The sequence below is a fragment of the Panthera pardus genome, unplaced genomic scaffold (assembly GCF_024362965.1).
Source record: "Panthera pardus isolate Hobbes unplaced genomic scaffold, ASM2436296v1 HiC_scaffold_13, whole genome shotgun sequence".
NCBI classification, from domain to species: domain Eukaryota; kingdom Metazoa; phylum Chordata; class Mammalia; order Carnivora; family Felidae; genus Panthera; species Panthera pardus.
In genome coordinates, this window is record NW_026526688.1 from 130,026,283 (window position 1) to 130,053,618 (window position 27,336).

Sequence of the window (27,336 nt, forward strand, 5' to 3'; positions counted from 1 at the left end):
AATGACATTTTTCAAAAGCTTAAGCAGGTTGTTCATCAGCTACTTCAAGTTAAAGGGTTTATTTTGAAGACGTTTGGTGATGTGGCTTTTGTCTAATGGAGTATCTAATGGAATATCTAATGGAATGGATGAATTCCTAATAAGAGTCATAAGAGATCTAAAAATAATTTAAGAGAATTCTATTCATAGAAACATTCCGCAATTTGGACTTAAAGGGACAGAAACATTACAAAATGAAGACTTCTCTGGAAACCAACATCTCCAAACACATGTAAGAATGGGATAACTATTCAGAAGCAAATAACGTGCTAACTTTATAAAACAAAACAAAAAAGAATGACTTGGAGGGTAGAACCAAGAGTACAGAGGGCAGACCTAAAAGCCATGAAGAATCATTCCCAGGTACTGAGGACTAAACAAGAAACTGCTAAACTATGCATTAGTTCACAGGTCTTCAAATGGAGAACTGAACTTGGATTGCTTTACTTAAGCCTCATCTACAACTTCACATGCCTTTACAGGAAAAGACTCTGATGATGTAATGGAATGATACTTTGGGTGCCCTCGAGGGGTAAATATACTTTGAATTGTGAGGGATGCATCATCATTGGGGTCCCAAAGATAGACTATTGTAGCTTGTGTAGCAAAGGCCACTTTTTTTTTTTTTTTTTTTTGTATAGTGATTTTTCACTTTTGTATAGTACTCTCCCACACTAATAGCAAGGCTGGCCTTTATTACCAACAAATTTCACAAAACTGATGATATGTTACTTCTGAGATGAGATTATAAAAGACACTGCTCATTTTTGTATCATGCTTTTTCTTTTGGATTGTCTTGGGACAAGACACTCTTGGGAAGCCAGATGGGAACATACATGGTGAGGAACTGAGGCTCCGGCCACCAGCAGTGAAGAACTGAATCCTCCTGCCACAGCTAATGAATGAGCTAGGAAGTGAATCCTCAAATACAGCCAAACTTCCATATGACCTCAGCAATGGCTGACATTTTGAGGGCAACCTCATGAGAGCCTTTCAGCCAGAACCAGTACATAAGCTGCTCTCACTGTCCTGACCACAGAAATCATAAGATAAAAACATTTGTTGTTTTGGACCACCAGATAATTTTCTATGGAGCAATACATAATTTTATTACAACTTTCTATTTTTGTATCCTTGAACCTGCCTAAATCCACGTTTTATTGTTCCTATTAGGCATATTATAAACTTTTTAATAGAATTCTTAGGGATCTGTCTATAAACCACCATGTCATCTACTGATAGAGGTAGTTTTACATTTTCTTTCCTATATTTAAGGTTTTAATGCTTTTTCTTTTTCTTTTTATGTTTATTTATTTTTGAGAAAGAGACAGAATGAGAGTGGGGGAGGGGCACAGAAGGAGACAGAATCCAAAGCAGGCTGAGCTGTCAGCACAGAGCCTGACATGGGGCTTGAACTCCTGAACCATAAGATCATGACTTGAGCTGAAGTTGGAAGCTTAACCAACTGAGCAACCCAGGCACCCCCATCTTAAGTTTTTTTTAATGTATGATAGAATTCAGCACTGAAACTCCTGGGCTTTTTCTTTGCTTTTCTTTTTTTTAATGTGAATGATTTTTCTCCTTCTTCTCCTCCTTCTCCTTCTTCTTTTCCTTCCTTTAATAATAACATCTATTTATTTAATAGAAATTGGACTATGCAGACTTTTACTTTCTTCTTGTGTCATTTTGGAAAATTAGATTTTTCTTTTTTTTTTTTTTAATTTTTTTTTTTTTTTTTAACATTTATTTATTTTTGAGACAGAGAGAGACAGAGCATGAATGGGGGAGGGGCAGAGAGAGAGGGAGACACAGAATCGGAAGCAGGCTCCAGGCTCTGAGCCATCAGCTCAGAGCCTGACGTGGGGCTCAAACTCACTGACCACAAGATCGTGACCTGAGCTGAAGTCGGACGCTCAACCGACTGAGCCACCCAGGTGCCCCGGAAAATTAGATTTTTCAAGAGATTTGTGCTTTTCATCAATATTGTTATATTTGTGGTCATACTGCTGTTAATAATATCACCTTATTTTCCTTTCAATGTTTTTAAGATTTGTACTGATTATTCCTGCCTTGATTCATTGATGATATTAGTAATTTGTGTTTCTTCTTTCATTTTTTCTTCTACGGTCTTTTTTTTTTTTTTTTTTTTTTAACTTCTCAAAAAAAAACAATTTGGGGATCATAAATTTTCCTGTTTTTTAAATGTTTATTTTTTTTTAACATTTATTTATTATTGAAAGACAGAGAGAGTCAGAGAGTGATCAGGGGAGGGGCAGAGGGAGAGGGAGACACAGAATCTGAAGCAGGCTCCAGGCTCTGAGCTGTCAGCACAGAGCCCGACGCAGGGCTCGAATTCACAAACCGTCAGATCATGACCTGAGCCGAAGTCGGGCGCTTAACCGACTGAGCCACCCAGGTGCCCCTTAAATGTTTATTTTTGAGAGAAAGTATGTTGCCCTTGTGTGTGAGCAGGAGAGGGGCAGAGAAACAGGGAGACAGAATCCCAAGCAGGCTTTTCACTATACTCACAGAGCTAACATGGGGCTCCAATACAGGAACCACGAGATCATGACCTGAGCTGAAATCAAGAGTCAGATGTTTAACCAACTGAATCGCCCTAGGGTTCATAAATTTTCTATTATCTCATTTCAACTCTATTAAGTTTGTTCTTCATGTTTCTTTCTAGTCCCTCCCTTAGGTTTAATTTGCTCTTCTAGTTAACAAAAAAACTTAGATTGTCAATTATAGCACTTTCTTCCTTTAAATATAAACTTTTATTTTTTTACATATGTATTTGATTTTTGAGAGAGAGAGAGTGAGCAAGTGCACAAGCAAGGGAGAAGGACAGAGGGAAAAAAATGTTAAGCAGGCCCCGTGCTCAGTGGAAGTTCAATGTGAGACTGGATTCCATGACCGTGAGATCATGACCTGAGCCAAAATCAAGAGTCAGAATCTCAATAAACTGAGCCACCCAGGTACCCCTTAAATATAAACTTTTAAAACTATAAACTTCCTTCGAAGCATGGTTGCAATGCTATACCACAAAGTTTAGATTTTCATCTTATATTACCATCATTATCATCTCACTCAAATCACTTTAAAATTTCCCTTGAGGTTTGAAATTGATTCATGAGGTTTATAGTAATTGGTTGTTTAATTTCCAAGTATTTGATCTCTTGTTATTTTATCATTCCTGACTCCTGATTTAATTCCATTGTTCTAAAAAAATGTACTCCATAGATTTCTACATTTGAAATTTACTGAGACTTTTTTATGACCCAGCATGTACTCTGTCTTGGTGATGCATTTGCAAAGAATGTATAATTCTATTATTAATTGTAGTAATCTATAAATGTCAGTTAGGTTAAAGAAGTTGGTAATGTTCAAATATTCTGAAACTCTTCTGATTTCGTTTAGTTGTTTTATCAATTCTAGAGAACGGAGTTAAAATCAACTATGATATGAATTTGTCTATTTCTCCATCTAGTTCTGTCATATTTTACACCATAAATTTACAAGCTACTTAAATAAGCCATCCACATATATGATTATGTTTCCCTGATGAACTCTTTCATCAGTATGAAACATAGGTCTTTGATTCTGGTAACATGTCTTATTATATCTGACAGTACAGCCATTCATTTTCTTGTGTTTTTAGTTTTAATAGTACTTCTTTTCCAATTTTTACTTTAAACAAATTTTTTAGTAAGCAAAAAACAAACATAAAGCAGATAGCAGAAACGTGATTTTGTTATTTTCAAGATAAATACAAAGTGAAGTCTAATTATTACACTGCTATCTGCATTTACATGGGTAATTGCTTGCTTTTGGTAAATTTCCTTACTTTATGACTTCATAATTGCTTTTCCTGTCTATAATTATCCATTGCTGGTGTTACTATTCTATAGGCTTTTCATTTGCTCTTGACATGTGCTGATAGAAAAAAATGTCAGTTATAAAATTGTTTGAAACAGGGGCACCTGGGTGGCTCAGTTGGTTGGGCGCCCGACTTCAGCTCAGGTCATGATCTCGTGGTCCGCGAGTTCAAGCCCCGCATCGGGCTCTGTACTGACAGCTCAGAGCCTAGAGCCTGGAGCCTGTTTCAGATTCTGTGTCTCCCTCTCTCTCTCTGACCTTCCCCCATTCATGCTCTGTCTCTATCTCAAAAATGAATAAATGTTTAAAAAAAATTTTAAGTCGTTGGAATCATTTTACTGAAATATCTTTAAAAAAACACAAAAAAATTCTTAAATGTCCAATGAATAGTGATGAATGGTGAAGTTCAAAACATTCCAAATGTCATCATATATTTGTGAATTAAATTTATAACTAAAAATAAGAAAAAATACCTTTGAAAATTTTGTTATTATTTTTGGAGATATTAAAATTAAATAGTTTGAATTATTAGGTTGTTGAGAAAAGAAAAAGGAAAATAAGCTTTTTAGTCAATTACCAGCCTAACTTTGCATGGTTTTATAAATTATACTGATTCTCAAATAAATGGTTCTCTGACTTTTCACATTGTTAGAATAGTTACATTGTTAGAATAGATTCCTCTCATGATATTAACTTTTTAAAATTTGTTTACATTTTTCTAACTTTTTTTTAATGTCTCTTGATTCAGGAACTTTGCTAGGTACATTCCCAGGATTCATTTATTAAATATAAACTAAGACGGCATGGGTAGCAGTGGGGGATTACAAATGACCTTAGGTAAATATTCTTATTAGTTGTTATCTTTCTAGAAATTTATACTACTCATCTCACCTGAAATCTCTTCCCAGTAGCCCTCTTGGTTAATTACCATATACTGCAAACAAATTTCATGAGGGAGTACAAAAAGGAAACAGAGCAAACTAAAAGGAAACAGAACAGAAACTATCTCTGCAGGTATTAAACATTCTCTTCTTTTACAGCTAATAGAATTATGTGGAAAAAAATAACAAAAGAGGAAGAAAAAAAATGGCATAGTTTCCCCGTTTGCTACAGTCACTTTTATTGCTAATGCTAAAAATGACAATAGAATTTCTAAGGGCCGAAAGTCAGTCTTTTTTTTTTTTTTTTTTAATAAAGGTGTTAATGTTTGGGTTGTTGGGAATATGCACATGCATCTTAATAATGGTAACTTATCTTCAAAGAGGGGAGACAAAATTAAAAGTGTGAGGTTCCACTCAAAATATTCACATTTAGGGGCGCCTGGGTGGCGCAGTCGGTTAAGCGTCCGACTTCAGCCAGGTCACGATCTCGCGGTCCGTGAGTTCGAGCCCCGCGTCAGGCTCTGGGCTGATGGCTCGGAGCCTGGAGCCTGTTTCCGATTCTGTGTCTCCCTCTCTCTCTGCCCCTCCCCCGTTCATGCTCTGTCTCTCTCTGTCCCAAAAATTAAAAAAAAAAAAAAAAAAAAAAAAAAAAAAAAATTCACATTTAACCTATCTCAGAATTAAAATTTAAGACATCAACAGAGCATCATTAGGAAAAACATCAAATAGGAGCATTTTTTAATGTGATATATTAAACTCATTAGTTCCTTTTTATTTTAAAAATCAAATAGTTGAGATCTTCTGCAGCTAAAAAATAATCTGTGTATAAAAGTGGGACTACATTTCATAAAAATGTAACCATCAAATAAGAATAATTTTTCTATATTAAAAAAGTTTTGTTAATCTAAGATGAGTAATTGGTATTAAACTCAAATTAAGTAAGGAAATGTAGATTGTCATTTGAAAATTCCTGGTTTAGAGAACAGTTTTTTTTTTTTTAATTTATTTATTTAAGTAATTTCTACACCCAGTGTGGGGCTCTCATAACCCTGAGATCAATAGCCACCTGCTCTAATGACCGAGCCAGCCAGGTGCCCTAAGAATATTTAAATAAACAATTTTCTTTTAAGGCATTCATTATAAAAACAACTAGAACAGTTGTCAATGTTAATCAAATCATAATATTGCTTTTCGTGTTGACAATAAAGAATAAGACCCTGCTCTCTGAATGGCTTACCAAACATGTAATTATTGCTCATTATACATGAGCTTTAAAAATAAATTGTCTTCAGTTTCTTCAAATGTTCTTTAATGAATAAAAGCAGATGGAAGTATAAAGACAATTGCAATATATTCAGAACATTAACTCTACAGTGAATATCACTAAATATTTTTAAATTATAAAATTAAGTACACTAAGAAAACCCCTTGACACTTCCTGTATGTTCTTCCTACTTCCTTTTTACTTGTTGATTTTTTAATTAAAACTCAGACCAAGGGAGAGGTAGAAAGATGAATAAATGAACATTACAGACTTTGAGATTAATATCTTTTAATATAACAGCTGTTATTAAGCTTGCCTTGTTCAAAGAGATTCAGGCTGCATGTTAAGCCAAAGGTCAGGGAGATTTAACTAGTGCAGCAAAACACTTACGTTGTCAGTACAGGGACCTCATAGTCATACATATAGTGGTATGCTGTAACTACTTAATAGGCTTACCAAAAACTGGAAGCCCTAATTTGTAGTATTTGTTAATTTCTGTGGCATAATACTCCCATGTGGCTGATTTCAAGTTGCCAAAATGACATAAATGAATCTAAAATTGGAATAATATGCACAGTAACTTATATTTTCACATATAGAGCCAATAGATGTAAATAAATGCATGAGTGTAGTTAATAGAATATAGTAAAATAAATAATAAATGATAGGTTTTGAGTACAGATTACCCTTCTAAAAATATAATGTGCTTCATCATAAGTGTATATAATTTAATTTTATGATGGTCCTTAACTGCCAGCTCATAAAATTCCTGAAATTCTAACAGTGATTGAAAATAAAACCACTACTCCTGCACCCCACCTGCATAGATTCTAGCAATATAAACCGGTATGGAATGCAGATATTTCTTCCAGTTTTTACTTTAACATCTGACAAGAACACATGACTGAATAACCCCAATCGTCTATGGCATCATTTCTCTTAAATTCCCTCTCTCTTTCTGATTCCATTCTGGCCTCTAGCAGTAGCTGCTAGCATTATTATCATTACCCATGTGTTATTAGTGGTCATCTTTGTAAGGAAGCCATGATACTACTCATTCTAAATAGTTATATTTTCTGTTCTTACATTATTTATTATCATCTCCTATCAAGACAAATCAATTGAACAATAATGGGATATAGTAAAAAGTCGAGTGACTTTGAAGTCAGAAATATCAACCTGCTGTCTTGAATTCACACCTAGTGGAGGAAAGATATTTAACATTTCTGACAACTCACTTTACATATCTAAAATAATGTTAATGTGTATGCTGTTTATAGAAATCCCCCCCAAAATAGATGTAATTATAAAAATATATCCATGGGGCGCCTGGGTGGCTCAGTCAGTAAGGCATGGACTTCGGCTCAGCTCATTATCTCATGGTTAGCGAGAGTTCCAGTATCAGACTCTGTGCTGATACAGCAGAGCCTGCTTTGGATCATCTGCCTCCCTCTCTCTCTGCCCCTCTTCTGCTTGCATGCATGCACACATACTCTCTCTCTCTCTCTCAAACATAAACATTAAAAAATAATATAATCCATAACATACCTAAATCCTAAAGGGTGGCTGATTACTGGCCTTAAAGATGAAATAATCCATCATGTATTCTCCTAACAAATTCATCATCTAACAGCACAAATGTAGAAGGGCAACTGTATTCAGTGGGTAAAATCAGTCAAACATTCAGATTACATTTTACTAGACTGTTTTTACTGGAACAAAAATGACTAAACTACTTTTATGGTATCATATAAATAAAGCCTCAGTATCATTAAAATGAAGTCCATTTAATAGGTCTCTCAATAGCTTTATAGCAACATAGAAATGTAACTTAATAACTGATGCCTGTTTCTCTTTAATCCACTTTGCCCAGGTTTGGTGTCACTTTATTCTTTTTTTTTTTTTTTTTTTTTCACTTCCTTCATAGAATCTTAGAATTCTGGAGCTTAAGAGTACTTATAAACCAGAGCTCCATGTCCTTCATTTGACAAAGGAGAGCGCTAAATTGCAAGACAATGCCTGACCTCTGCTCAGTGTCATTCACTTAATTATTGAAAGAAGTAGGCACTAACCAGTCTATAGACTCCACTGTCTACCAGCACTGAGAGACATTAATCTTAGAGTAAACCATTAATTACCTCTTGAAGAACTCTCTTCATCTTTAATAATAATGTCTTGACAGCTGTGCAGTCCTGTAACATCAATCTGAAAGGCAGAGAGTCTAAGCCTCCATTTTCTTCCACACCTTGCAGGGGCCAATCTGCAGATGGACTGGGGGGCATTCGGCTCATATGGGAACACCTGACTTCCTGATCAATGTCTTTTGTTAATTTCAGGGAAAGATTCCTAATAAGAAAAAAAAAGAACAAAAAATTACAATGTAGCATATTCAAAGCAGTATTTTTCCAAGTTGTTGATCAATGTCAGTAGTGAGCTACAAAAAAATTCCTTGTGATGTGTATCAATTCCTCTTAGTATTAGTCTTTGAAAATTCTGAGACCCTTTGTCAAAATGCCCATGTTAGTGTCTTCTATCCTATTTTCTCTAAGACTGATAAGAATAAAATGGAATATAAAATTTAGATTTCACAGTATGCATAATAGTTCATTTACGACAGAATTTTCAAAAATTTATCAGGTTTTAGTTGTGAACTACCCTGGTGTCTGGCGCATATTAGGCTGACTCAGTAAGTAAGCATATAATTGAAGTTGAAAAAATGAATACGATAATGAGCGAATGAATAAAGCATAAATTTTGGTAATAATCTATGCAATATGTCATCTACATACACAAATTTTTCTGCAAGGTGATCTGTTATGCATTGCAAGGCTGCCACCCTTGGTTCAAAATTTCCTAACACTCTTACAATAAAGTAATTAGGCACATGTTTTTAAAATTCCTTTTAGTTAGATTGCTATTTCTTTGAACCTCTTTGTCCAGTCATATATCAAAACATCATTGAAGACTGACAAACGTTTTAGAAACCATACAGGTGTGAAGTTCCGTGACTAATTTCAGGAGTTTACTGAGGTTCAGTGGATTATAGTTTAACATTTACAAATCTAAGAATCTCTATAATTTTCAGATAGTTAAGAATGGGCTATATACAGAAATTCATTTAGGAGATAAATTAGCTATTTGTTTTATACTTCAAAAGACTGAATGTATTCATAATTCCAACAAGAGACAATGATGGCATTTTTTCACAATTATATAAAACATCCATATTGTGTCCAGCGAGCAATAATGGCTGAAGTTGGATAATAGGATACAGGCTTACAGGATATAGTCACTGACCTCAAGACGCTCACCACATTTATTAGTAGGTGGTACTCAAAGAATATCAGTTACCTTGAACAACATGGATTTGAACTGTGTGGGTCCATTGTTTTTGATAATTATAGTACATTATATAAATGTTTTTTTCTCAGGATTTTCTTCACAACATTTTCTTTTCCCTAGTTTACTTTATTGTAAGAAAACAGTATATAATACACATAACATACAAAATATGTGTTAATTGACTGTTACTGATAAGGCTTCTGTTCAATAATAGGCTATTAGTAGATAATTTTGGGGGAGAGTCAAAAGTTACACACAGATTCTTGACTGTGCAGGGGGTCAGCACCTCTAACCCCTGGGTTGTTCAAGGGTCAACTGCAATATTCTTTCACATATGAAAAACAGACATTTTCACCTCAAAACATCTGACTTCTAAATGAAAAAGTTGGCTACGAGACCACTATAATCAAAATCATTCTTAATTAGGTTGAGGTTGTGAAACAGACTATTAAACAGGGCTACTACTCAGCTGCAAAAGATAACACATCCATCCTGTTGTATGTTTATGAGCTACCTTCTGATTGGCCCCTGAGGTTTATAATTGTTAAATATTTTATAATTCAACCTTTTTAACAATAGACTTTTATTGGGCCAAAAATAACCAAGTGATTCTGGGTAAATTCACCTAAAAAAAAAATCCCTGTATTTGACAAGAAAAGAAAAAGTCTCTAATATGAACCCATAGTTTCCTCTCACAAAGACCATCCATAATAATGCCAGGAGGATAAAGCTAGTTCACATATTCTCCTGTCCCTGCATTAGCAGGGCTCACTAGATAATAAAATCTGTGCACTTTGGGACATATACCACTCTGTCTGCCAACTCTCTGAATGATTATAGTTTCAGAAGAGTGAAAAAAATATGCATTATAACAAAAGAGATAGACAGTCCCTTAACTTGGCCAAAAAAGTAGGGGTTGGGTCAGGGGGAATACTTAGGCCTGATACAGTGGGTCACTAATCACAACTACTACAAATAAACAACAAAGACATTGTAATCTCCACTGAACACATATACAGTTCACCCTCTCTGTGCCAACTCCATGAATCTTCAGTAGAATTGCTCAGTAATATTTACACTTGCCTTGTTGCTCATGAATACTGTTCAAGTCTTTATAACTAAAAATTTAATGCTTAGTTTTTCCACAGCAAAGGAAACCATCAACAAAATGGCAAGGTAACCTACTGAAATGGGAGAATATATTACAAATGATATACCAAATAAGGAATTAAGATCCAAATACATAAAGAACTTATACAATTCAACACCATAAAAACCCCAAAAAATCCAATTAAAACATGGGCAAAGGACATAGACATTTTTTTTCAAAAAGACATATATACAGATGACAGACACATGAAAAGATGCCCAATGTCATACATCATCAGGGAAATGCAAATCAAAACCCAGGGAGATGTCACCTTACACTCGTCAGAATGGCTAGAATCAAAGAGAGAAGAAGGGCACTTGCGTGGCTCAGTTGGTTGAGCATCTGACTCTTGATTTTGACTGGGGTCATGATCTCAGGAGTCATGAGTTCGAGCCCTAGTCAGGTGCTGACAGAGTGGACCCTGCCTGGGATTCTCTCTCTCTTTCCCTCCCTCTCTGCCTCTTAATAATAATAAATTAAATAATTTAATTTATTACTAAAATAAATAAATAAACTTAAAAAAGAGAGAGAGAGAGAGAAAGTATTTTGATTAGCACAGGAATTAAAATTAAGCTGTTCAGATAAAGCGTACATGGGATCATTCTGTTACTATTTCTTACAACTGCAGTAAGTCTACAACTGTCTCAAAACAAAAAGTTTAATTAAAAAATTTATCAACATTTAGATAAAGTTGAATTTAAACTTATGGACCTTTCTCAGTCTGTAAGTACCACAAAAATGAAGGTTTTGAGTAAAATTAACAGGAAAGCTCATAAACGTTACATTAAATGTATTCTTGAAAGTTTCAACTTGAAGAACTTGAGTTTTAACTGGCACTTCAAACATTTAACTTAAACTACTACAGTGAACTGGCTCTGTACTTTTGTCACTGGAATTCTTTGTGTGAAAGGAATTTTCTACCTAGCTAGTTGAACAGTTCTGCTGCAATTCTATTTTCAATATGACAAATTTAATAAGAAAATGGATATCTTAAAATAAAATTAGAATGATTAAAGGAGTCTTCCTTATCAGGGAGAAAAAAATAAAATGATTTTCATGATTTTTTTCTTCTCATTTAGTTAGAAGGAGCACTATCATTTTGATAGTGAGAAATTTTCTTTCCACCCACATCATTTGGAAACCTCCCAATATAATGGCCACAATGACTAACAAAATACAAGATCATGTCAGTTGCAAAGGATTGATGCCCTTATCTGTCAAAGGAGCTGTTCCTTATTTAGTGCACTGACACCTTTCATTATAGCACATATCTATGGCCATAAGGGATCTCAATGATTTACACTTTATAATATGGCTGTAATTTCTGAAGCAGATTTCCAAGGAATGAAAAAGTAAAAGTAATCTTTTTTGACCACCATAATAAATAAGCATATGCATACACATCTTTCCAAAGCTTCATTAAGTAGATCTGTAGAAAATAATAGTTTCTGAAAACCTTACTTTTGGAAACTTATTTTTATTTAATTTTCATTTTAAAAAGGATTGAGTTATCTATGGTAAATTCAATTTTAGCTTGAATAATTCTAAGACAGGCATTCCAGAACTAAAAACTGTCTGTGTAAGAAACTAACCACAGGAAGCCTATTGTTGATAAATAAGCTGTTTTTTTCATATTTCTTTTCAAAATATATTGTTCACTGAAAGTGTCATTTGGGGGGAAAACTTGTATATCAAATTTGTTTTATAGTTGGATAGTTAGCTTCGTTACTGAAAGGACAGAACCGGCATCCCTCCATCCACAGTAGTATAGTGGTTATAACAACTGGTTAACACTTTCAATTTAGATATAAATTTACATTTGAGGAGGATTTCACTACCACCTGAAGTGATGGGTAGAAAAAAGCAAGATATGGAGAAAGGCAAGCTAAAATACAAATAACATAACAGACAAAGTCCTCTTTGATCTAGCAACTGTCTGCCTTACCATACCTTATTTTCTAACAACTGTCTCATTGTTGGATTTTTTAAAATTTTTTAAATGTTTATTTATTTTTGAGAGACAGAGAGTGAGCTGGGAGGGGCAGAGAGAGAGGGAGACACAGAATCCAAAGCAGGATCCAGGCTCTGAACTGTCAGAGCCCTAAGCAGGGCTCAAAATCAGGAAAGGTTGAGATCATGACCTGAGTCAGATGCTTAACTGACTGAGCCACCTAGGCGCCCCTCCTTGTTTTTTAAGCTCCAAGTACACCAGCCTTCATACAGGCCCTCCAATGTGCCAAACTTCATCTTGCCTCAGGAATTTTGTGTATGTGTTTCTATCTGCATAAAAAGTTTGCTTACACGTGTGCCTTCAGAGCTCTGCTTAAAAGACAACACTTCTTAAGGAAACCCCCTTTGCATCTATGTAAAAACACACAGGTTCCTCTTCTCTATGCTAAGCCTTCCTTTGTAGCACTTAACCACAATGCAGTTAAAATATTAATTTGAAGAGACCACTGGGAACACACTGGATTAAGCTGACCTATACTTCACCTCCTGTTCCAAATATGAAGAAATACTGGATGAATTATAAGAACATTTATTTTTAAACATATTACAGCACAGGAAGGAAAGACAAAAATTTCTGGATGCCAAAAGGGTAAAGTTAAAACAGCAATAATTATATGAGTTGCCATTGTAGTGGTTTCACGGTGTTGAACTTGGATGCAGTCTGAAAAAACAGAAGCTGCAGTGCCCATGCAGATTTAGGAGAGTATCTGCCAGGAACAAAGAAGCATTACAGTACTCGATGAGAGTTCCAAGCTTAAAAAACAAAAAACAAAACAAAACAAAAAAAAAAAACAAACCAAAAAACAAGTATCAATCTGATTCACTTTTAAAATAACCATCTGCTAGAACAATACTCTTCCTTCTTTAAAGGAAGACAATAAAATACAGACTCTCAGAAATAAGTAAGCCAGGGGCACCTGAGTGGTTCAATCCCTTGAGCCTCTGACTTGATTTTGACTTAGGTCATGATCCCAGGGTCATGGGATCAAGTCCTGTGTTGAGCTCCATGTAGAGTGTGGAGCCTGCTTAAGATATTCGGTCTATCTCTCTCTCTCTCAAATAAAAAAAAAAAAATCCACAATGTCTGGCAACTATTCAAATGAATAGACATGCAAAGAAGAAAAAAGAGAAACAAAAACAATTAATAGACGTTATGATATGACCCATATGCTGAAATTATCAGACAAGGATTTCAAGCAACTATTATAAATATGTTCAAAGCCTTAAAACGAGAAGTGGACATAATGAATAAATAGATGGTTGTTCTCATCAGAGAAATGAAAACTATAAAACAAGGAACCAAAATGGAAACTCTAGAATCAATTGATGCAGTTTCTGAAAGAAAAAAAATATATATATATATATATATATGGCAGACATTGTTGGTTGTCTGTCCACTACTGATTCACACCTCCTTCCTTCTTTAAAATAGAAACAAGAAAAAAAAAAAAAAACCTCCCCAGTCTGTTCAAACTCTGGCTCTATCATGGCTCCATGAAACAACAGACTGGTGGGGTTCTTGAAGGACATGTTTCCTCTCTGGTAAAAAGAGACACAGGAAAAGGCAGGAAAGATCTTTTTCCCTTTGAATGTTATTTTGATGTAATGTACTTCTTGAAACTATTGATGGATTCTGCATAGAAAGAGACTCAGCTGTGAAAAAAAAAAAAAAAACTGAAGAGAAAAAAGTGGGTAGACCTGGCTCCTTGATAATGTCATTGTTTCTTCGAATTAACCGACAGTAAAGACCCACTCACTAACTGTAGGTTTCTTATTGGACATGGTGACATTTTTTTGACTGTTTAATACACTTTGAGCTAGTTGTTTCTTTTACTTGAAGCTGAAACCATGCTAACTAGTATAATTACTAAAGAATATATTCCTAAGAAGAACATTAAGCCTAGCAATAGTAGTGAGATTACATAATTACTTGTGTATGTCTTTGTTTAGTAAATATATTTGAGGTTAGTATGTTCTAAGGACATAGAAACAGTACTTATCTCTCTTGTTCATTAATGTATCCACCTAACTTTATTGCACAATTACATGAAATAAATTATTACATCAATATAGGAAAAGCATTATAGGACATCTAGTTTAACATTTGTGTTTAATAGATAGGGAAGCTCAAGCCTAAATTAGTTTTCTAAGTGCCACACAATAGAAGGTATAAAAGAACTCTGGTATGACTCCTAGTTCAGTGCTGTTTTCTTCGTTTCCATCATCTTTTAATAAGGTTAAAATTTCAAATATACCTGCATTTATCTATTCTAAGCTGTAAACTGGAATAGTGAGATATTTCGTTACACTCTTAGGGAATGATATTATAAACAGTAACAATTCCAGTTCCATAGAAAAGTCATAATGTCCTTCTTTAAAATTTTAGAAAAGTGCAAATCTGCTCATGAAAAGTTTGAAAGTACTTGTTTAGCATTAAAAAGAAAAGAATGACTTGATTGTCTGTGTTTGGTACCTTTCCAGCATGCCATTGATGTCATTCACATTTCTCCCTTTCATTCTCTACTTTTGTTTTCACATGAGATTTAAGATGCAGCATTTCATGGGGCACCTGAGTGGCTCAGTCGGTGAAGGTTCTGACCCTTGATTGCAGCTCTCAAGTCATGATCTCGTGGTTCATGGGTATGAGCCCTACTTCCAGAGCCATCTTGGGATTCTCTGTCTCCCTCTCTGTTTCTGCCCTTCCCCCACTCATGTTCTCTCCCTCTCTCTCTCTTTCTCTTTCTCTCAAAAACAAATAAATAATATGTTATTTATTAATAATAAATTTTGTAATAAAAATTTAATAAATATTTTAAAAAATAAATAGCATTTCACTAATAAAAATAGAATAAATATTGAGTCAAGTGTAAAGACTTGCCTATTATGAACTTTCTTCTTCCTTTTTTAAATAAACTTCTTTTCAACAATAAGAGTTTCATATTTTTAGTATAGTAGTATCAATAAAATAAGAATTAATTTTAGGTTGAAATTACATTATTGAAAATAATTTTATTTTCAATGTTATTTGTTTCCGGCCCTCTTCCCTTCAATATCAGGATAATAAGCCACAAAAATACAATGTCTTGCTTCAGATCCATATCATGAAGGGATGTGATTAATCTTTTGGAATGAAACTACCACTACAAAATGCATCTTATTTATCACAGAAAATAGTTAGAACCTAATGTTATTGTTTTAAGATCCTGTATGTAAAAATCTCAATTTATGACCATTTAAGGAGAGCACATTTAAAAATATATATATATATAACTTAAGAGAAAGTTTATAAAAATATGACTGTATATTTGGTTCTGAACATTTGTGCTAGATCTTCTTCAAAACAGAAAACAACAGAATGTCTTCAATTTGTTTCTAGGTATCTAACTAATCTTTATAAAATGAAATATTTTACAAATATAAGCAGCTGGGGTTGATCACAACATATCAAAAGTGGCTATCAAGTTGTCTCTAAGTAAAATTTTAATACAATATATGCCACTAATGACATGCTAAAAGCTATACAACTTACAGGCAACTATTTACTTTTAAAAGATTGTTTTATGACTTTCACCTTTTAAAAATGTTCAAGATCTGGCAATCACAGTGGGATAAGTGACAGCCACGAAAGTATAATCTAGGAAGTAGGGCTCCCAAACAGAAAATCAATTATTTTTCTGTAGCTTGGCATAAAGGCAATACCTAAAATTATTGGCCTAATACATAGTGCCTAAGAAACTGTAAAACTTTCAATACTTTCAAAGCTAAGAGTCAGAGATTATGACTTTGAGTAACTTTTAGAGTCCCAGAACTTCATCAATTTGAGAAAAATTAATAAAGCCTACATCTATCTTCTCAAGCAAATTCTCCATATTCCATTCTTTAGGTGAGCAACAAAGGCATTGTTATAGTCTATGCTCAATTTCAACTAGAAAAATAAGATTTTCTATATGACACAAAATCAAGTATTCCCAAATATCCTGGCAGGCCTACTCACACATACACACAAATGATGTGGGTTGATTTTAAATGTGTTAATTCCAGGGCTTAATCTGCAGCCCCCTGTGTCATAATCCCATTTTGCTGTGTCATGCATACAGTTAGCCTTTGCGAGGCAAACATGTAGTGCAGTCGCAGGATAAACATGTCTTCGTATGCTCACTGGTCATAATTTTTCCAAGGATATATATGAGTTTTCATAGAGTGTGGCTAATTTACATTTATCCTTTAAGACCCCTCTCCTAGGAAGTCCCCTTCAATCCTTCCTACTACCTCAGGCTCTAGAGTTGCCTAAACACCTATTGGTGTTTTTCAATAACACCAAAAAGGTGGAGTCCCTCTTTTGATGATCACTGTATTTCCAAATGTCTGGCATCTAGCAGTGTCTCAATAAGTATTGGTTAAATTAATAAGTATTTGTTGGGGAGCCTGCATGGCTCAGTCAGTTAAGCGTCCAACTCTTTGTTTCAGCTCAGGTCATGATCTCACGGCTTGTGGATTCAAACCCCACGTTGGGCTCTGTGCTGACAGTGAGGACCCTGCTTTGGATTCTCTCTCTCCCTCTCTCTCTGCCTCTCCCCTGCTTGCTCTCTCTGCCTCTCTCTCAAAATAAGTAAACTTAAAAAATAAAAATAAATTAAAAAATGAGTATTTGTTGAATGAATTATTTGATAGATGGCAGTCTTACATAAACACATGTGCTAAAAATTCTACCTTATTAATCCTAAGTAACAGGTTTATATATCACAATTTCCCATGAAGCACTTTTTAGATTTATCTTTGGAACCTTACCAGAGCAAAACTTTTCAAGGTTGTAAAAATATTCTGGACCAGTGAATTAGGGGTAGCTACAGAAAGGAGATTAAGGGGCGCCTGGGTGGCTCGGTCGGTTAAGTGTCCAACTTCGGCTCAGGTCATGATCTCATGGTCTGTGAGTTCGAGCCCCGCGTCGGGCTCTGTGCTGACAGCTCAGAGCCTAGAGCCTGTTTCAGATTCTGTGTCTCCCTCTCTCTCTGCCCCTCCCCTGTTCATGCTCTGTCTCTCTCTGTCTCAAAAATAAATAAACATTAAAAATTTTTTTTTTAAAAAGGAGATTAACACCAAGATAAATGAAAACAACAACAACGATGGAAATACTACTACTAATAAAGAAAACTAGGATGGAACAGGAGTATAGACATCAAGTAGTTGCATAAGAACAAAGTGTAGCTGGGAATTTTCATGGCTTCTGGGTTTAAATCGAGCTCTGAGTTCTCAGTGCAAACGTTTTTATGTCAAATAAAGTTGTAGTGGGGGGCACAATTGTTTGAGAATAATCTCATTTTTAGTAAGATAGAAAACAATGTACCTTCCCACTTATCTTGAAAATCTTTCCTACTAAATGAAAAAGTACATAATTAGGCTCTAGCCAATAAGCTGTCCCAAAGCTGTAATTTCAGAAATTAAGTGGCTTTTGGAATCACAAGTATATTGGAATGAGTAAGAACTTTCGGCCTGAAGAAAAATTAAGAAAAATTAGAAAACACCTGAAAAATCAACGAGTTGGTGATCAATAGGTAAGTACTATTTTCTTTAAATATCAGTTCTAAATTAAATCTTAAATTATATCAATGTTTAAGACATTTTAATAGTCGATTATGATATTAGGAGTACATTGGGAGCTGTAATTCAGTTAATCAAACTTACAGATATCTTTCGGTTTGGGTCACAAAGCTATAGACCAGGCTTTCAATGGCTAGAGCAAAGTGCAGTTGCAGTGTGAAAAAAGGATATGACTGTGGCTATTTAAGAACTGAGCTTGAGTGACCACTGCAGAGAAACTCACTTACCCATCTTTGTTTGAACCAGGCCTAAACCTTTGGACTTGGTAAAATGACAACTGTTTTAAGCAACTGCTTGAGAAGTCAGTGGAAGAATGAATATCCTGAATGAATATCACCAAACTGATTGTAGATTTTCTGAAGACAGAATCTGATAGTCAATGTACAACCCAGAGTAGCTTAGTTAGCATCCATAGAAAACTTTGTTTCTTTTCTTCAAAGTATGTAATTGTCTCCTTTCTTTCTTCCTCATAAAAGCCCTTGCTTTCAACCTATAAGCAGGCACTATATGAGTTTCAACCTGAATCTATGTTCCCCAAATTGCAATTCTTTAATCCCAAATAAACACTTGTTTATCTCTCTTATTTTCAGGTTAACAAGTGCATAGTGTTTAGAACATAGCTTGCCCTGCAAACCCAATACTATAATATGATTGCTCCTGTATAACACACAGATGTGAATTTAGGGACTAAAAAATACAAAACTTTTATTTAAAAAATATTAATGATCAAATATGTTTAAATCTTTAGGAATCCCTGGTGTAGTGTTAACATAATAATAACTGAAAAATCCTAGTAAATAATCCTACTAACTTCATTCAACCCTGTATTTTCTCAACTTATCTGATCTTTTTCTCTCTTTCTCTTTTCTTTTCTTTTCTCTTTTCTTTTCAATACATACTTAATAAGCACTAATAAGAGCTGTTAATGTCCTAGGAAACTAGGTTTAGTAAAATAACATAGTAAATAATTTCATAGAAAGATGTCTGGATGGCTTATTACAAAACTGCCTCAAAAAAGGTGCTGAATTAATTTCAAATCTCAATGCAAAATATTGTAACAAACATTGTCATAAGTAAAAACACACTGTAAATATGCAGCACCATCAAATGATACTGATTCTACAAATGTGATTATTTGTTAAGCAATCAAAAACTTAACCATGGATGGACATGAAAGATAAAGGATGTCTACCTTTTTTCTCTCTGAAATAGAGAAACCACATATAAATAATAGGCCAGATTATTTGTGTAAATGAAAAGCATATAACATAGTTTATACATAATTATACATCACAGAACTGTCAAAGCATAAATATCTGTTGCAAGGAACAAACAAAAAATCCTTGAGGCCAGTAAAAGAATATGAGCCCAGACCTTGAAAGGCATGACATAAAGTGAGAATGGCATAGCTGAAGTGATTTAAATGATTCAGCTTAAAGTAGCTGAATTACTTTTCCATTATTCATCGGCACAGCACCAACACAGACAAATACTACCATCATACATATAAATGTGATATGTGGCTATAAATCACAAGGTTAGATAAGTTAGAAGCTGCAAAATGTTTTCGGCTTCTGTTGATGAATCTTTTCCTAACCCTTGTCTTGAAGACACAGACACTTAGATTCTTGGACTCTATCTTTGGCTCTAATATATTCCTCTTTGAATGTTATCTCAGTTTCTTTCTTTCTATGCTGAAGTGTACTTGACATTTAAAACCAGATAACAGTGGTTGCTGGTAACATAGGTTTGTTTCTCTTTTACACAAGCAGCAGAAACACAGATTGGTATCAATGTCCAATTGCTTTTGAAACAAAGATGATGATGAAAAAGAAAATACCCAGCCCTTTTCCTTACACAACTGAAGAAGCACTGATAAAAGAACACCTCCATTTTACTTTTTGCTCTCCAGAGAAAGCTACCCATTTAGGAAGAATAACAAGGAAAAAAAAATTCCTCAGAAAGAAATGAAGTTCCATTCCTAAAACAAGTCTTCCCAAAATTACAATGTTGTTTTACATTTTATCATTTGCCTAAAAATAGAATAAAATTTGTTTTCTTTAATTATCAATTCTAATTATACCCTAAATTATGTTGCCTTTTAAGATATTTTAATAATCAATTATTATATTAATAAATTACAGAACAGGAATCTCAGGCACAGAGACTAGACAGAATGCAAATAGCAAAACTGGTCTTTAAATTCAAAGATTCTGTTCCCAGAGTCCATATCCTAACCCTCTGCTCTCACTAGAGACATCTGATTGTCAAAAATTCAATGACCTCACTAAGTCAGACACTCAAAGTCATAAATACATACTGATAAAATAAAAATGGAAAATACAAATTTTGGAAAATATAAATTAATTTACCACAGAGTAATTTTTATGATTTTTTAAAATTTCTTTTTTCTATCCAAAACGTTTTTTTTAATCTTATTCTTCAATAGTTTCATAGAAGAGTAGGAAATTACAATACTTATAGTGGGAAATTTAACTTAAAAAATTTTGTTTGAAAAAGAATGTCTCTTAGAATCATCGAAGTTAACAATTTTGGGGTACTTAAAGCTGAGTATCTATGACCCATGGGAGGTTTTACTGGAGAAATGTTATAAAAAAAACTATTCATGTTCTTAGAGGCAACTTCTTAGAAACTAGTCATAATTCTTCTGATAATCAATTGATTCTTTTTTTCTTTCTTATGGGAACATCTGTTGTTTTTTCCTGAACATGAAGAATTTTTCCCCCTTTCTCTGGTAATAATACCTTTATTTTCCTTTACAAAAGTCCCTCCTTTCCTCCATGATTGCATGCAGTTTTGATGGGACTGCTTAACAAGGCCCCTCTAATTCTTGTTGTCATGATCATGTGACTTGGGCATGGCCTATAAACTCTGGTCCCTAAAAATATGAATCTTAAGCAACACAGCACACACACACACACATATATATTTATATTTCCTTAAATGAATTAAGTGAAAGGTTTCTGGGGTTTGTATCAGTGACCCCTGTGTTACACATTTGTCATGCCCAAGACTAAACTGTAAAATGTCATCTAGTTTTTCCAATGCCCTCACACCCTATGGTACATTCCTGTCATGTCCTTTTATGTGATCTTCTCCAGGTTTGCTTTAGAGTATTACTGCTCGCTGGATATTCAGAATTCATTACTGGGATGCTGTAAGTCGGAGGCCATTCACTTTTTGTAACTCTTCTGTCAAAACATACTGATGCTGTGCCCGGGCCCTCACCACCCCGACCCTTCATAGATAATTAATCCAGCTAATGTGTTGGTAGCTGATAAAGGACTGGTACAACATTTTTATTTTACCAGATTACTTCCTACCCAGAAGGAAAAATTCTACACACAAAAATTTAGAGCATATTGTCTGCTTAAAACAGACATTTAGATTTCTGAAATCATACTAAATAAGGAGCCACCTATTCTGTACCAACTTCTTCTGCATTTAGAAGGAAATATACATAACTGGTTCTAAGACTAGTGTTTTCTGACCTTTTTCGCCAAGGAAAATAACATGGCTAGAGGTCAGCACTAGGAAATTAAATAACCTTTGCTTTAATGTGGAATTTCCCTAAAATGAAGTTGCATGTACTTTAAATCTTGTAAGTTTTATGTTACACAGCCTAAATTGAGTTGATAACCTCCATACATTGAACTTAACTCATAGTTTTTTGTTCGTTAGAAAGGTAAAAATTAATGGCTGCTTTGCTTTCTGTGATAATCTTGTCTTTCAAATGATAGATTATCTCCTATTCTCCAAGTATGTTGCCCTACTTAATTATCAACAGGAAATTTAGGATATCTTTCCCACCATTTTTTAAAATGATCTATTTGGTATACCCCCCCTCCCTGCCTTTTTTTTCCTCTTATATATCCTCTAAAATCTTCCCTATAAACTAAAATCCTATCTGGAGATAAAGAAGAATTTCATGTGGATTACAATATTTTATTTTATATCTTAATGTTGTTTTAAATTTTAAAGCATTTTATTTGTAAATAATATTAGTAAATTTAAATTGCACTTTTATTGAGCTAGCAATAGAAATATTTGCCATTGGCTTATGTGTAACTGTTATCTAAAAGAAAAGAAAAAAAAAGAGAAATATGTATGCACACAGATTAAAATATCTCCCCCCATGATATATAATATTTACAAAGAGCACAACAGTAACTTTATAATGGAGAAACCTGATAGACAACATCTTAGCCAAATGATCAAGGTTAACATCACCAGTTACAGACATGTCAATATCATGGTTCGTATTAGACTACATTAATTCTGTGCTTTTTTCTTTTTTTTGGCCAAAAATAAATAACTTCCACTTAATGAGTGAAAACATATCAGACAACTCCAAATTAATGGATTATCTACAAATTACCTGACCAGTCCTCCTTAAAGCCTGAAGGCAAGGAAAGACTGAGAAACTGGCACAGAATGGATAAGACTTCTAAGAAGAACAGCAAAACTAAAAGTGAGGTGGGATCCTGACTTGGGTCGTATAACAGAAAAAGGAAAAAGAAGAGGTAGTCCAAGCAAAGTCTGCAGTATAATTCATGTATCATATCAATATTAATGTATTAATTTTGGTCATTTGCTGGGGAATATAAGATGTTAACATTAAGGCAATCTGAATGGAGGATGCAGGAGAACACAAATACTTTTTTGCAATTCTTCTCTATTTTTGTCAAAATAAAGTTACAAAAGGGAGTTAAAATAATTATTCACATTATTAACAAAAGAATATCTCAAATGTCTCAGTTATAAAATTCCTAAGAAATTGACTGCTCATCAATATGCTCAGTTTCATTTACTTCTGTCCACACTTAAGTGGTTGTTATCAAAACTGTTGTTTCTAAAGATGCTTAGAAGTACTATCTCTAACTGACTCTCATATCACTGATATTTGATCTGTGAAAATTCTGTGCGTTTGATTAAGTAACAATGAAGTTTATTAGTAACATAGAAAAAATAATAGATTTCCTTATTTGTTTCATAGGCATGTAAGAATTATTTCATATACTACAGTCATGTTTTCTTTTGTTATTATTTGGGATATTTATAAATATGAATATTACTTTTAAAATTAAGTGAAAAGATAAGCTAGTTTATAATAAAATAGATAGATACTCCTAAAGAATAGACAGTAGAGAGGCCTGTATTAAAAACCCTCTACAGAAGGCAGAAAAATCTGGGATCAAGTAAAATAAAAAAAGAGAAAAGGAAATTGGAAAGTGTATAGAGTGAGAATACGTTTTGTAGATCATAACACTATGCAAATTGGCAGTTTAATGGGAATACAATATTTGTATAGTTTTAAAATTATACATATATCTCATTTTTATTTATATTGACTACTAATAATGTATATTATATTTGTTATCATACTAGGTAGACATGCAAGATGGCTTCTAAGCTTCCACTTGCTGGTATACATGCTCTGTATGCTCTCCTCCCTTTAAGTGGAATAAGCCTGTCAATATGGTGGACTATCATGTGATTAGTTTGATAATGAGATGTCTTTCACATAATAATAATAATAATAATAATAATAATAATAATAAAACATTATCCTGATGGGCCTGACCCAATCAGAGTATCCTTTAAAAAAAAGACAAGCATCAGAGGCATGTGTTCCTAAAGGCTTTGAAGTCAGTCACCACAAATTTTGCAGATATAGGGAAACCAATTCTGCTATCAATCACCTGAGCTTGGATGAGACCCAAGTTGGCCAGCGTCATGACTGTAGCCTTGTGAGCCCCGCGTGGAGAACTCAGCTAATCCCTGTTCAAACCCCTTACCCACAGAAACTGTGATCCCTGATCTAAATGTTTAGAAATAAAACTTATGGCATACAAATGTGATTCTTAATATTAGTAAATAATCAAGTTTTTGGATTGTCCACATAAAAGCATTTTTTTTTTCCAGAAATAAGATGTGTCTTGCTGCCAGTATATTCAAAAAGTCTTATCACCCCTGTGAGCCAAGGGCCATAATGAATTTAAGGAGTTTAGTATTTGTATAACAGACCACCATCTATAATAGCACCTGCCTGGCTTGAAAATGAAGTTTCATTACATGTTCTCTATTGTCTTGGAAAAATGGTTAATATAACCAATAAAGCATTTTCAATGTTTTTTCTGCTTGTGCCTATTTATTCATTTATAAAGTATCTGTTGAGTGCCTGGATCCAGTTTGAAGTAATTGTCCTATGCTTCACTATTAAATGGGTGAAAATTATCACAGCAAACCTGGCTCTCTGAGTAAATATCTGGTCTATATAGTGAGACAATGATATATATATATATATATGTGTGTGTGTGTATATATACGTATATATATATGTAAAGAACACATATATATGTATATATATATGTAAAGAACATATATACACACACACACACACACACACACACGTGTGTGTATATATACTATAATATAAACATATAATTAATATTCTATATATGTATATATAATATAAATATATATTTATAGAGTACTGCAAATGCATTTTTCATCCTTAATAACATGTTCTCTTCTCTAGTTTACTTTATTGTAAGAATACAATACATACATAATACATGCACCATACAAAATATATATTAATTGGCTATTTATTGGTAACTTTTCAACAGTAGGTTATTAGCAGTTAAGTTTTGGGGGAGTCAAATTAAACTCAGATTTCTGACTATGTGGGGTGTGTGGGTTGGTTCCCCTAATCTCCACATTGCTCAAGGGTTACTGGAAATGACATATACAAATACATAATTTATTTTTCAGGTACCATATACTTTTGGAAAATATTATGTTACTTATTAAAATGTAAAGAACTTTCCTGACATTAAAAAAAATCAAATTTCAATGTGAGGAAAATATTTATAAATAAAATAATATAACAACTACCATTCTTTAATTCCTACCATGTGCTAGACCCTGTGCGATGTACCTTTAATAAAAATCTCATTTAGTGATCTATATTAATTCTACATACTTAAGGAAGATCTTAATACTTTCAGACTCCTTATATTTACAAAACAGAGCTTTTTCACAGAAAAATGAGTAATAAAAACTAAAAGCTTTTACCTGGAACACTTTAGTAAGTAATAATGGCCTCAATATTTAAAACACATAAGACCCAGGAGAGCAATTTAGAGCATAACTACATAAACAAATCTCAGTTTTGTTTTACCAAGCTATGTCTCACTCAGATTTATTTGCTCTTTTAAAATGAAGAAAAATAAGACAATAAGACACTTTTTACAAAATACTTTATCCATTTCCTTAATGGTACAACTATAGAATCTACAGTAAGAGCACAACTTCAATCTCCATATTTTTAGTTTATGAAATGAATATAAAACACCTCAACACTTGCTTTATTCTTTGACATTAAATGTATTTGAGACTTGGGAAGTACAAAGGAGAGAGACAGAGTGTTTTTTTTTCTTCTTATGGGGGAACACAAAGAGAGATTCTTTATATTTTTTAATGTCATATGCATTAGTTATTTGGAATTATGTGTCAAAAGGAAAAATCATGAGAAGCACAGCAACATTTTAAATTTCAGCTATAAGGGGGCACCTGGGTGGCTGGCTCAGTCAGGTGAGTGTCTGACTTCAGCTCAGGTCATGATCTCATGGTTTGTGAGTTCAAGCCCCGTGTCAGGCTCTGTGCTGACAGCTCAGAGCCTGGAGCCAGCTTTGGATTCTGTGTCTCCCTCTCTCTCTGCCCCTCCCCTGGTCACATTCCATCTCTCCCTCCCTCTCTCTCTCTCTCTCTCTCTCTCAAAAATAAACACTAATTTTTTTTTAATTTCAGCTGTAAAGAATATGATACTATTACAAATTATTAAAAATAGAGGAAATAAGTAACAAAAACAGAAGTTATGCTGGAACATTCAGAATTAGAGTGCTTTATAAAAAATGCATACCTTCAGATTTGGTTAAGTGCTTATGACTTTAAATTTAGGGATCAAGTGAATAATATATTTACAACTAGAAGCATGTGTGAGATATCTTAATAATTCTATGTTTGGATATCCAATCAGGCTGAATCCAATCATATTCATCTTTCTGAATTTGAATACCAACAAAGAAAATGTGAAATCAGGCCATGTTACACCTTAGACCTTTGATGGGAGAAGACTAAAAGAGAAAGCAGCATTTACTGAATATTTGAAAATCAGATATTTTAGGCTTACTTCATTCACAATGAAAATCTTCAGCTTTGCAAGGGGTGCTGATAGGTCACTAAAAAGGGTTAGGAAAAGAATCATTGATAATATCATTTTGTCAGATAATTTCACACAACGAGATATGAATACGAAAGCAGAAGATTATCATAGCTTTTTAATGAAGTTATCAATTAAAATTTCAAATCTAGATTAAACATTAAATAAATGGCTAATCAGACTGGCAAAAGATTCCATAAATAGGGGTATGTTTTCTTTATAAAAAATGTTTTCGAATTAGACAAAAATATTTGGTTTGGTTGGTGCATATGCATGTCTGCATGTGTGTGTGTGTATAAAAGCCATCTCTTGTTTTAAATGTCCATCACATCTTGTGTGTTTTTTTTTCCTTTGAATTTAGTCCTTGTCACAGTTGATATCCTAGGGATGGTGCTCATTATATGCCACTGAGGTACCTCTCATTATTTCTCAGCCAGAGAAGTAGTAAGAGATAAGCATGGATTATGTCCAGTAATTATCATCATTATCACCATTGTCATCTTTATCATTTCTAACATCAAGCGTTATCTATGTGATAGACACTTTGCTGAGAGCTTTATGGATATTACTTTATTGAATCCTCACAACTAACCTATGAGCTAGGTTCAGTTGTTATTCCAGTGTATTACCAGTTTGCACAAGGTAAAGTTGAGATTACTTATTATGTCTAGTGTTTATGGCCTTCCTCCTTCCCTTAAATGTAAGCTCCAAGAGAAGAGAGTCTTTTGTCTGTTCTTTTCACTGATCTACCATAATTGTCTAGAACAACACCTGCCATATACTATTTATTAATTTAAATAAAACTTAAAATCTTTAAATTTAAAAAAATCTGACAAATAAAAGTTGTTCATGCCCTATGATGTTCACTAAGACAAATAAAGCAACAACCTAACTATGGTTAATTCTCTGTTTATATATCTCAAATGGT

The 27,336-nt window shown here is 33.7% G+C and overlaps 1 protein-coding gene across 4 annotated transcripts in view; it reads right to left on the bottom strand.

Moving 5' to 3' along the window:
- The window catches only part of CCSER1 (coiled-coil serine rich protein 1), a 1,274,715-nt gene that overhangs the window by 840,248 nt on the left and 407,131 nt on the right, over positions 1–27,336 (bottom strand). For all 4 annotated transcript variants that reach the window (XM_019464289.2, XM_019464296.2, XM_019464304.2 and 1 more), the window contains exon 6: positions 8,199–8,406. In XM_019464289.2, coding sequence (XP_019319834.1) covers positions 8,199–8,406 — 208 coding nt within the window. The remainder of the gene's footprint in view (positions 1–8,198; positions 8,407–27,336) is intronic.